Here is a 13,436-nt window from a genome sequence, read left to right as displayed (position 1 = left end):
TTCCATTTTTTCAACAACACACAATGACATTCATCTTCTCATACAGTCACAACTAAAGATTAATTTTTTTTACAACAATTTTTGATTACTTTATCTTAAAAAAAATCATAATATATTTTGTCAAACAACACAAAACATATCCAAACACCCCAACACAAGCATGATTTACATCCTCCCTTAATGTGTAATAATATAAATCAAATATTGTTGTAAAAAGATAGACATATGAATTCTGTCCATTTATAACTGCAATATATTTATGGCTCTTCTTGTTTTGAAATTACCTTTTTTCTACTTATTTGTGCAGTAGATATATTGACCTTTGAACTTGTCAAAATAATTGCAATTTTCATCTTTTTAAATGGAACAAAAAAAGAAGCAATTTTCGCCTATTATGTCAAACACAATACAACCTATTGAAAAATACAGTTGATGTACAAGTATATCTATGGATTGAAGCTAAAAGAACCAACCAGTTTAAAAAACTAAAAACCCAAAACTCATAAAAATAAAGTTGCAAAATTGAATTTTACAATAAAAAAAAAAAGTTAAATTTATTTTTCAATCAGCATCTCCAAGGCCGTCACTCCCATCTCCTCTTTTGGATATTGGTGCATAATTAGAACCCGGTTTCTTCCTCTGTGAAGCTATTTCTGCATTTTTCCTTAACACAGCACCTGGTGATGGATAAGGTCGCTGCTGAAACAGAGGCCCCTGAAAATGAAACTCATATATTTTATTTTATTCATTAAAAAATGTAATAAAAAAAAACTTCAGGGGCAAAAATGGAACCAACAAGTATAACAAAACCATACCGTTGCAGTTGTATCTGCAGCTCGTGGCTGTACTCCTTTCAGCCCAACCACCCTAAAAATAAGCAACACAGATTATTACCATTATTATTATAATTATTTTTATTTTTATTATTATTATAATTAATCATACCAGCCACCACGAGGGGCATCTGAATATGCACTTGGATCCATAGGATCCACCTCATCATCCTCAGCAAAACCACGTTTCTTTCCCTCTTTTTTATTCCCTTTTCCTGAAGGGGGTTTCCTACAAATCCAAAGATTTAAATATATATATAATTATCACTTAAATAAGCTAGAATTTGAGAAAGATATAAATATATAATACCTTGACTTAGTTGCATCATTGGAAGCTTGATGTTGACTTGCTGCAATCATAGACAGGTATTGAGATTCCGGAAGGTTGAGAACCCTAATTACAAAAACAAACTATAATTATTATTATTATAAAAAATAAAACTTTGAAATCAAACATGATAAATGTGAGACAAGTACCGTGTGCAATGACAACAATACCCCCATGACTGTACAAGCCCTACCCCCCACCCACCACATCCGCAGCATTTCTTTATATCTACTGACTCCACCACGTTGACTTGTTGACTCAAGGCTGCTGCTGCTTTCTTCTGTGGGTGTTCCCACTGTGATACGTTGGTTTTTGAGTTGTAGTAATATTTACAACCTGTTTAAAACAAAATAATACTAGTAAGTTGTAATATTTAGAAAGTTTAAATACAAGAAGGAAGATTTATTATGTTATCATATGACATACCACTTGTCTCATCAAGTACCTCTTGCCAATCTTCTAGAAGGAAAGAAGGTGATGCTGGCTGTGAGTTTAAGGATGTTCCAACAGGTTTTTCCCATTGACTTTTTCCAGACTTTTCATTGTAATAAAAGACACAGCCACTTGTGGGGTCCCTAGATTCAATCTGCAAGAAATAGCAACGTATTTACATCCATTTGTTTATTTTAATAAAATGCAGAAATAGAAATATCTGAATTTTTCAAAGTACATTGCTATTTCTTGTGTTTAACACTCACCCATCCTGGTGGCAATGTAGAAGGTGCCATGACTTCAGGTGATTGCTTGACTTGATTATTCAACTTCTGCAATATAAGGTAGGAAGAAGACAATAAAGAATAAATCATTATACGTATAGGGAAAAAGTATATTTATAAAGAAAAGAAAAAGATAAGAGACCAAATTACATTATCAGACTCGTCTTTTAGAATTCCCCTAGCTTTCAGCTTTTGCTTGAGGAACTCAGGCAAATCATTAGGTTGTTCAGAAATGTTTTGGCCTGATTCGTGTTTTTCATTGCCATTGCTTTCTGTGGTTAAAAAAGATAAGAAATTTGTAGAGGTAGATATATAAAAATGGTAAAAAGATGCATATTATTCCCTTAGTTTCATCATTAGCTTACCAGATGATAAAGTGTCTGGCTTTAAAGCACCATAATAAGCACCTCCACCAGGTACTCCATACCCATTCCCAATTTCCACATTACCTACAACCAATGTAAATACTTAGAGTTAACTCCAAAGAGTTTATATATTTATTTTTATCACTATAAGAATTGGTTTGAACATTGGTAAGAAAATGGACAAGAAAAAAGTAAACTACTGAACTTACCTTCTGAAGAGGCTGGTTTTCCACGCTTTAATGCCATCTGAGACCGATGATCTGTTGTTATCTTTAACAGATGTTCCTATGTAAAGAGGTTTGAATAAAAAATTTACTGAATCATTTGCATAGAATATTAGAATGCTAACTATAAAATCTTAATCTTGTTGATGTAAACACCTTTATAGCATTAGGATCATGGCGTCCTGCAAAGATGTCTGAGTTCTCTTCATGTGATCCACCTGCAGCCCTTGCTTCTCTAGTTCACAAAATACCATTTTAACATTATGATTCTTTCCACATGGTTATCACAAGTTAAAAGAAAACAATAAATTATACCTTTGATCAACTATGACTTTCTGCATCACAATATCCTGAAAATACAATCAAATTGTTCCTGAATCAGTAAAAGAACCATAGAATGATAATACGAAAAAGAAGAGAGTAAAGTAAAAGGGTATATTTGGCAATACTTGTTCACGTAGCACAGCATCCTGGGCTGCAGTTTCGATGTCAGTGGAATTTCCCAAATGCTGCTCTCCATTTGAAGCTCCAGTTATCTGAGAAGTTTCAGAGCCAATAGTGGCATTGAAGGGAGTGGGAAACTGAGAAGATAATGGAGGTGCATACAGTGCTTGTTGAGGTGAACTATACTGTGGATGGAAGTTTCCAGAGGGAGGAGTGTGGGCCACATTAGAAGGGTGAATAGGGTAACCATATTGCTGGTGACCATTAACAAAATTTTGGAAAGATGGAGGAGGATGATGAGCCGATTGATTTGAAGAGACTAACTGTGGTGAAGAATTTGGTAAGCACTGCACACCAGGTGGGAGAGGTTCTTCGTAGTTGTTAGCCATGAACTTCAGAGGTTAGTATGAGTGTACGACAGAGTTCTTCAGCACATTGAGGTAGCAATAAAGCAGAATTCACCTGAGAAACATCGTCAAGAAAAAGTTTATCACTTTCTTGCAGAAAACAAGACATGCGTAAATATACTATAAGAGAAACATTCACAAAATACAAGCAACTCTAATTTCAATATCTAATTCATTCAACGTTACTACTCAATACCCCAGCATCAACCACAGTCCAAAACCCTAGGAGAGAAATAAACATTTGATGATTTTCAAATTAGTTCGTTAGGGAGTTATACTACGAGATTTCGAAACAATTATGAACGTAAACTAATATTTATTGAAAGAGTTGATACGCAACAAATACCTGGATGCCGATTGCGGGAAGCAAGAGAAATTCCGGTTGGAATTCTTCGGGTAATTTTGCGGCAGAATTTGTACTCAGAAAAGAAATCGCCGACGAGACAATTTGTTCCTTTCGTAAATTGCAATATTGGCCCCTGTAAAATACCCAAAGTGCAAGATAAGGCTCCTTCTAAAGATTTCATTTTTTATGGTCCCTGACGGCTAAAACTAAAGTATATGTCAACACTTCCTACCTACGTAAAACTTTATGTAAAGGGTATCGATAAATTGGTCATTAAAGTTTTTATCAATTCAGAATTAAAAAATGTTAAATTAGACTTTATAGAAAAAAATATAACAGTTTAGTTATTTGGACATATTATAACATATTGAATGAGTTACCTGTTTATATATGACATGACTATTTGGACCAACTATAACATGTTGAATACTTGGTGTCAGACCCATGTATTACATGGATTTATTTAAAAAAAAATAAATATGAAATTTTAACAATTTGAAAAGTTTGAATTTATAAGAAAAATGAGAAAAGTTTTGAATTATTAAAATTAATGAGGCTTTAATGTATTGAATAATTACATATATAAACAAATTCTAATAAATACCTTACGTATATATTACTTTACATATTAAATATGGAATTTTAATTTAATAAAATTAAAAATACAATAAAATGACAAATAAAAAATAGAAAATTTAAAAATTCTAGAAAATGTTATGTGTCCAAATGAATGAGAATAAGACATGTGACAAAAAAACTTTCGTTTATTAGAGTAGATGTTACCAATTTACGTAACATATCAAATAGGAAATTTTAACCCATCTTCATCCATGTGGCGTCAATATGGATTTTTTTTTAAATTATAATTATTATTACTATTAAGATTATCAGTATTATTATTAGAACATCTCCAATATAAGTTTTTTAAAAAGCTTTTTACCTTTTTAATAGGCCATTTAAAGAATTATGACTTTCAAAAAAAAAAAAAAACCTTTTAAGCAATTTTTATTCTACAAGTCATTCTCAAAACATAAAAACAACTTTTAATAAATTTACATGTATTGTAGTAAAAAGATTTTTTTATTATTTATTTATATTAATTTATTAGTGAAAAATCTTGTTGGCAAATACAATAAGACAAGACTCATGCATGGGAGACTCTCTTAGTAATTATTAATAAATTAAGAATTTATTACATCCTATAATGATTTTGTGCACAAAATCAGAAAAGGAAGGAACAAACGGTCAATATCCTTCCATCTAAGTTTTTATATCTTTTAAAAATGTTTTATTCCATCTGGACATGAATGTAACAATACATCCCATCAGTCATGTTTCATAATATTGACCGCTTTGGTCCACCCGACACGAAAACTTTTCGGTGGGCCATCAATCTTAGTATTGCTCTCTTCTGAGAACGCTTAACCGCAAAGTTTTTATGGGATATGCTGCCCTCACAAATTTAAGACGCGTTGTAACAGAGAAGTATTGACACCTCTTATAAGGAATGCTTAGTTATTCTTCCCAATCAAGGTGGGATCAATTGCAGGTAGCCACCCAACTTCACCCCCTTTACATGGTTTGACGTTTCTGTTGAACACATCGAACCCATGTCCTAGCTTCTAATAACATTTGTAATACTCCCCAATGGGACGTATCACAATATTATACGCTTTGGGCTCCTGACATGAAAACTTCTCAATGGGTCACCCATCTTGGCATTGCTCTCGCCTAGGAACACTTAACTGCAAAGTTCTTATGTGATCTATTGCCCTCACGACTTTAAAACGTGTTGTGACATTAAATGTATCTACACCCCTTATAAGGATGCTTACTCCTCTTTCCCAACCGATGAGGGATCATGCACAAGTAGCCACCACCTTGACTCCTTCATTATAAAATAAATAATACATCATATCCCATCATAACATGTGGGTGGCTACTTAGAATGAGTTTTAAGTATTCCTTGTATGGGGTGTGGATACATTTCCTGTCACAACTTGTTTTAAAGTCGTGAAGGCAATAAATCCCATAAGAACTCTTCAATTAAGCGTGCCTAGGCGAAAGCAATCTAAGATGGGTGACCCACCGGGAAGTTTTCGTGTCGAGAGATCAAAGAGGACAATATTGTGATTCATGTCAGAAGGGAATGTTACATATGATTCTTTACAATTCCAAAATATGGATAATGTTTTACCAAGGATAAGCATATAGATAATCAATATACTCACTATAAATCATTAGTCAATTCTCCAAGTTCATAAATACATTTAATGGTTTGAAATGTCATTACTTACTCTTAAATAATTTATCACTTCGTCAATCCATGATTGTACCCTCAGTTGGAAATATTCAAACTGACACAATATGGTAGTGTCATAATTAATTATATGGGTCTATATGGGTTATACACTTGGTTCAACTTTAAAACCAAGAGTATTTATCTGAGAGAGAATAATTTGTTATTTATTGATTTGTCAAGTAAATAACTACAAATTAATTAGAGGGACTAATAATGGAATAAACCAAAAGGCTTGAGTTATAGGTAATTATCATAATTCAAATAAACCTTACATGCTAAGGATATATAAAAGCTTTTATTCTCCTATATATATAGGAGGTAAGACAAAGGAAACCATACACCAATCAAACCCTAAATCATCCACAATGATATATCCTTCCCTCATCCTAGCTGACGACTCCAAGAGAAAACCTCATAAGGATTTTGCGATTTTTGCTTAGGTATTAAGGAATAAGGAGATATTGGTAATGTTGAAGTAGAAGGGGTACGATTCTGTTAGATAGATTATATTTTAGACCCTAGTACTTCTTGACAACCTAAAGGTAATCCTTAAATGTAACATCCGAAATTTCGGGTATGATAGTTCGTGTTTCAATTTTGAAGATTTAGGAGAGGCTCGAAGAGCCGAAGGTCTGACTCGCCGAGTCACGTCGAGCGAGCACGTGGATTTAATGAGTGGACTCGACGAGTCCAAGGATGGACTCGCCAAGTAGGTACTGGGCAGAGAAAACCCTAAGTTCCGGGGTTGGAGCCTATTTAAAGGAACTTATGACCTTGGATGCGCCTCATATCTCCTGTGAGAAACCCTAAATCGCCATTGGAGCCATGGGAGAGTTCTTATGATGAAATCAAGTATTTTGGTGGGTTTTATGGAAGGAAAAGTGCATGATTCAAGCAAGGAACGAGATGGGGGCTGTGGATCTAGCATTTCTTCACATGTGACTGTTGTATGAGGTATAATCTTGCATCATTTCTTCTATTTTGGTTGGACCTCATGATCTTGGGAGTTTTTAGGGTTTAACTCCCCTTCTTTTGTGCTTATGAGCTAAGCAAGACATGATCTGAGGTGGGAAACCTCAGATTTGAACCTTGTGAGGTCCTTGGAGGCTAGGTGCCTCAGCTTTAGTGGTCCAAATGAGGGTTGATGAGCAAAAACTTTCATGAAGAGCATGTATTGGCGTTTTGAAGCAATAACATCATGTATGAACGTAAAGATCGAAGCTTTACGTAATTATTGAGCCTTGGGATGATAGATCTATAGTTTAGAGTGATAGATCTGGTTGAAATCGTCTGAATGAGAAATCAGATCAAAGGGACTCGCCGAGTCCATGAATTGACTCGACGAGTCGACGAGGGTTTGTCCCGATGGATTGATTGTGCGATAACTCGACGAGTTGGGGGTCAACTCGACGAGTTGAGCTGGAATTTTGAGACTTCTGAGGATACGAGGGGACTCGACGAGTCGGGTCAAACTTGGACTGTTGACTCGAGTTTGACTTCTGTTGACTTTGGGGTTTTGGTCAACATATGTGATAGAGACCTTGCAGGGGTAAAATGGTCTTTTACCCACTTTAAAGAGTTAGAAAGAGAAAGAACCGCCTTCGATCATCTGAGTTGTGAAAAGAGTATTAATAAGAGATATTCATCCTTCGTGTTAGGAGGAGGCTAGTTCGAGATCCGAGCGCGAGGTTATTTGCTCACCTACTAGCCGAGGTTAGTCTTCACACTATACTTTACCTTGAGTAGTAGTTATGTGTGACCGGAAGGTCTTATGTGCTTACATTGAGTATTGTGTTATTATGTCTTATGCTGTGCATTATTTTTTTGTGATTTATGCTATGCGGAGTGTTACAGACTGGACCGAAGGGTCCAACGATTTATGAGGCCGGAAGGCTCAACCAGACCGGACCGGAGGGTCCAACGAGTTAGATCGGACCGGAGGGTCCAACGAGCTATGACCGGACCAGAGGGTCCAACGAGCTATGGGACCGAAAGGTCCCACTGAGACACTTTGACCGGAAGGTCTCGCAGAGTTTCAGCCTCGAGTGGCTAGTTGTTGTGCGTGGTATTTTGGGGAACTCACTAAGCTTTGTGCTTACCGTGTTATGTGTTATGTGTTTCAGGTTTTCTCAGGATCGCGGGACGGCACCGACTTGATTTGTACACACCAGAGAAAGAGTTATGTTTTGAGGATCCTGGATTATTAAAGGAATTGTGCTTTGTAATTCGAATAAACGAGTTTTCTATACAATATGTTATAAAAAGTATGCGATTTTAAAATGAAAAATCTGTTTGAAAAATTACGGTGTTACAAGTTGGTATCAGAGCCTTGGTTTGAGGGATTCGGATGCACCTTCGGGTAGATCTGGACTCAAACTGAGGATTTGAGAAAAAATTTCAAGGAAATGATTTTTCTAAAACGAGCAAGAGTTTCTAAAAGAATACGAGTTGCAGCAGTGTGTACAATCAGCCAGAGCCCGAACGATGATTTCCCAAAATACCCTTACGTTTGTATTATGAGATATTTATGAGATATGCTATGAGATATTATGCATGCTAGAGATAGGCTAGGTATTTCATATGTTAGGACTAGAGTGGCCTGATTTGTGATGCCTTAGCCTAGGAGTTACTGTTATCTGTGATGTGCTTTCGAGTATGTGTTGAGTAAGAGTATCCAACAGGAATCCTCTCGAGAGGGATTTGGGTAGAGGAGTAATCTAGGAGAGATACCTAGACGAGCATTTGAGGAGTCTACTGAGAGAGTAGTCAGATACCCGCGTGGGGTAAAGTTGCTTGAGTTCGGTGGTATCCTTTGAGTATGAGGAGAGCAAGTGGGTAATATCCTAGAGTGGTTTTACATGTCGGTAGAGATTGTTCGATGCCCGAATGCTGCTTGCTTCGTGCTTTGTGGAACTCTTGATGATGAGAGTCAGCTACTAAGTGAATATGACGATATTCAGGAGGTAGATGGCTGGCATCATAAGGAGTTCTTCAGCAGCTGATGGCGGAGAAGTGTGAGAACCTAGGAAGAGCCTAGGAAAGGGTGACCCTAGTCAGATGAGTACGCTGACAGAGTAGGATATTTCGCAGAGGAGCGAACACGCATGATGGGGTTGGTGATTGAGAAGGTCGAGCAGCTACTTAGGAACTCGGGGATGGTCCGTGTGGAAAGTATGGGTAGATGTGGCAGGTAGTATGGGCCCGTACTACTGAAAGCAGAGGACCCATACTCGATACAGGGAACATTCCGGAGGTTTTAAGTAGCAGACCGAGAGGTGATTTCATGGTTCGTGTACCATGATTTGTAGCAGATCGAGAGATGATGTCATGGTTCGAGTACCATGATTTGTAGCGGATTGAGAAGAGATAACATGGTTCGGGTACCATGATTCATAGCAGATCGAGAGGTGGCCACATGGTTCGTATACCATGACCCGTGGCAGTTAGTGTTATTGGTTCTACCAGTTATTCTGTGGTGATTGGTTAGACCGAGATCAGATGTGAAAGAGTATGGGGCCAGAGGGCCATGGCGAACGAGTTTTAGTGGAGCATCCCTTAAAAGGGAAATTGAGTTAGCTCCGAGGGATTGTTGGTGAGATGCCAGTTGGAGTCGCAAGACTCAGGGATGAGTAGAGATGGTGGTTATGGAGGATTACGACATGAGTGGAGCAATCAGCCGATGGTGGAGATGTCATTTTCTGTGACCTGAGCGGTGCTATTTCTGTTCCTGTGGGAAACAGGAGAGGTATCGAGATTTTCGGTTTCCAAGGTTGGGGGTGAGCCCTGTGGGGTAGCTTTGGTTACGATCTTTCATCAGAGTATTTGGGTAGTATGTCTGCCGAGAGGTAATGTTAGAGCATGAGCAGGTTGTCAGCGGGGACTGAGATGGTTAAGGACAAGGATACACCCTATTTGAGCATAGTAGGGCATGTATTAGCTGCAGCGGCAGACGATCAAGAAGAGGATATTGGGGCGGTGGCTCTTATTGTCTATGATGAGTATCGAGTGTGGTAATGAGGACTCCATTCTTATTACAACCCACGTGATGGAACGTTGGTTGAAGAGTCGAGGATGAGGAATATGTTAGTTCGTTATTTTCAGACTGAGAGTCAGGGTTGCGACTGGACAGTTGAGATGTCCGGTAGTGGGATGGTACGAGATTCTGAATGACTAAAGGTAGTCATGATGAGAAGTTTCTGAGGATTTCATCGGAGATTCGGGGTATTTGGAATTGCTTGACCTCCATCGGGGAGATCATCGAGCATTGCGTATCACCTTCCAAGAGTAGGTGTGATGTTATTGGGAAAAAACAGTATGTGGGTTAGATTGTTGGCGAACCAATTGGTGATGGTTCGAACCCTGAGTAGGGGAAAACCGGGTACTTTTTGAGGAGATCAGAGATTTATTCAAGAGCGGTTAGAGAACTGGATAGAGAGGCCTGCGGTGCGGATTCCTGAGACCAGGGTTATTGCTGGTCAAGGAGAGGTGCAGAGTGAGATAATGCACGTGGTACGTGTTTGAGAAAGGATGAGTGTCTCTACGGCAAGTGGCCATTGGTCGGAGACCTTGTGGTGGTTAGGAATCCTTCGAGGTTAAAATGGTGAATTTGAGGTGGTTGGCTTGTGAGGTTAGTTCGGCGGTTGAGAATTTCTGGTTCAGAGTATGGACTATTATATGCAGTATGGGAAGGGAAGAAGTTGATTGGCAACCAACTTCAGGGTCGTTATGAGTATTCTCGCATGAGTTTTGAGCAATAGAGGAGGAAGTTTCGGATTGTCATCTTCGTGTTCTGAGTCGTTGGCAATTTCTCCGTGTTTAATTTGGGAGATGGAGTATTCCGGGGTTACAAGTGGCATGAGAGAAAGACCAGTTGCGAGGTTCCGAGGAAGCAATGTAGTATCTGAGTATGATGCCATGAGTATGAGATCAGTGGTAGAGTCAAGACACTGCGAGGCGTTGTGATGGTATTCCAGGGTTTCCGAGTTTAATGTCCTAAAATCTCGGATTATTTTGAGTTTGAGTTTGAGATGACGAGTGGTGTATCAAGTGTCTATGGTTCCGGTGGGGGCCCTTCAGCTAATTGAAATCAAATGGATTTATTTGAGAATGTGAATTGCAGCGAGAAAAAGAGGTTTTGTCACGATGGTGGTCGTCCGAAGTAGTGATGCTTAGCCTGGATGGGTGTGTGTGTACTTATCTATGTTGGGCCGCAGAGCATGAGTTAATGATCGCAGTGTGGTGTCAACCTGAGGATGAGATTGTGAAGTGGTAAGAGTAAGTGCGGTAAGACTGCGGGGAGCTGCAGTTTCAATGAGTCAGTACAGAGAGGTTGTGGTGATGCTACGGGGAGCCGTAGTACTCACTATTCAGTGAGAGGTTGTGGTGATGCTACGAGGAGCCGTAGTACTCACTATTCAGTGAGGGGTGTGGTGATGCTACATGGAGCCATAGTACTCACTATTCAGTGAGAGGTTGTGGTGATGCTACAGGGAGCCGTAGTACTCACTATTCAGTGAGAGGTCGTTGTGATACTGCGGGGAGCCGTAGTACCCACTAGTCTGCGAGAGAATGTTGTGATGAAGTGCTCTCTGATCAGAGCTTGACGCAAAAGAGTTTTAGGCTTGGGTAGCCCTAATATTTGAGTGTGTGGAAGCCTGGGGTCGAACCAGGGGCGAGACTGGGGTCTCCATATTTGTCGGGAGTCGTTATATTCTGAATTGAGTAGTGGTTGTCGCAACCAAATGGAAGTGGATAAGTGAGGAACACATGGGTTGCGGGTCATGAGTCATGAGTTGAGTGGTTCGTTGGGACGAGTGGTTCCAACTCTGTGTCGGACCAGACTCTCGAGTTGAGTTCGATCCTAGTGGTGTATTGAGTAGGCAAAATGAGATTCTGGATCCAGAAATGAATTTCCTTTGGAAGGGGGTATTGGTTCCATCTGGTGTCTTAGACCTGAGTGGGTCAATTCGTAGGTATGAGAAAACCGCGAAACACATGGAACTAATGAGTAGTAGTCGGCAGAGATCGAGAGTGAGTCGAATTTCGTATTCGCTTGAGGTAAAGAAAACTTCGCGACTTGTGTGTCGCACTGGGCCGAGATAGTTGTATTGATAAGGAAGTCAGTGAGACATTTTGGTACATGCAATGGGTAACCTTTGGAGGTTCAATTGTTGGGTCGGGAGATGACCTGGTGCTCAGTCTTGAAAGGGATATTGAGAAGGGAGCTGAGGTTTATGTTTGTTAGATGTCGGAGGACGCTTCTGAACAAGCATGGTCATTGTTCGTGTCTGAGGACAGGGTGTTGAGGGTTCGTTGTTCAGAAGGGTTGTGATTGCAGTACAATGGATGAGTCCCTGGTGTGATGTGATCCTTCCATTCCTTGGTATATGATCTGGATTGTTTATCATGTCTGGGACGAGTGATCGGTAGCCAGTTTTGGGCATGGACTTGTTTTATCGGTCCCCACTGGAGAATCAGAGGGGCAGTGAGCTACCGGGGTTTGTTATTCGAGGAGCGAATAGCGTGGTGACATCTGGTGAGGGCGGTCTGGCTGTGCCTCAAGCTACTAGAGCCCCAGATTCTTGAGAGTCAGAAGGGGTAGCATAGTGGCAGATGGGTCTGTCCTTTTCCAGGGAGGAGTTCCTGTTTGGATTCAGGTGCCCAGAGAGGAAGATAGTTGTGTGGTATGAGATCCCTTCGATGGTGCTGTTTGGTTATTGGATTAGATCTATATGGTGTGGAGGAGCGATTTCGAGGGCGAAATCTAATTCAAGTGGGGGAGATTTGTAACATCCGGAATTACGGGTATGATAGTTCGTGTTTCAATTTTGAAGATTTAGGAGGGGCTCGACGAGCCGAAGGTCTGACTCGCCGAGTCACGTCGAGCGAGCACGTGGATTTAATGAGAGGACTCGACGAGTCCAAGGATGGACTCGCCGAGTAGGTACTGGGCAGAGAAAACCCTAAGTTCCGGGGTTGGAGCCTATTTAAAGGAACTTATGACCTTGGATGCGCCTCATATCTCCTGTGAGAAACCCTAAATCGCCATTGGAGCCATGGGAGAGTTCTTATGATGAAATCAAGTATTTTGGTGGGTTTTATGGAAGGAAAAGTGCATGATTCAAGCAAGGAACGAGATGGGGGCTGTGGATCTATCATTTCTTCACATGTGACTGTTGTATGAGGTATAATCTTGCATCATTTCTTCTATTTTGGTTGGACCTCATGATCTTGGGAGTTTTTAGGGTTTAACTCCCCTTCTTTTGTGCTTATGAGCTAAGTAAGACATGATATGAGGTGGGAAACCTCAGATCTGAACCTTGTGAGGTCCTTGGAGGCTAGGTGCCTCAGCTTTAGTGGTCCAAATGAGGGTTGATGAGCAAAAACCTTCATGAAGAGCATGTATTGGCGTTTTGAAGCAATAGCATCATGTATGAACGTAAAGATCGAAGCTTTACGTAATTATTGAGCC

At 39.6% G+C, this 13,436-nt stretch overlaps 1 protein-coding gene across 1 annotated transcript; it reads right to left on the bottom strand.

The window, feature by feature from the left end:
• Positions 1 to 337: 337 nt before the first annotated feature.
• LOC145122808 (WW domain-containing protein) lies at positions 338 to 3,769 on the bottom strand. The gene is made up of 14 exons (XM_079058377.1): positions 3,664 to 3,769; positions 2,916 to 3,372; positions 2,782 to 2,816; positions 2,623 to 2,701; positions 2,452 to 2,527; positions 2,243 to 2,326; positions 2,028 to 2,149; positions 1,860 to 1,925; positions 1,588 to 1,747; positions 1,311 to 1,497; positions 1,144 to 1,227; positions 946 to 1,062; positions 816 to 867; positions 338 to 714 (listed from the first exon to the last, which is right to left on the bottom strand). Exons 2-14 carry the CDS (start codon positions 3,297 to 3,299, stop codon positions 562 to 564), a joined length of 1,599 nt encoding a protein of 532 aa, XP_078914503.1. The 5' UTR covers positions 3,300 to 3,372; positions 3,664 to 3,769; the 3' UTR covers positions 338 to 561.
• Between the last annotated feature and the right edge of the window lie 9,667 nt (positions 3,770 to 13,436).

The sequence above is a fragment of the Lactuca virosa genome, chromosome 6, assembly GCF_052849685.1.
Source record: "Lactuca virosa cultivar CGN04683 chromosome 6, Lactuca_virosa_CGN04683_v6, whole genome shotgun sequence".
Taxonomy (NCBI): Eukaryota; Viridiplantae; Streptophyta; class Magnoliopsida; order Asterales; family Asteraceae; genus Lactuca; species Lactuca virosa.
This window is presented reverse-complemented; position numbering and strand designations above follow the sequence as displayed.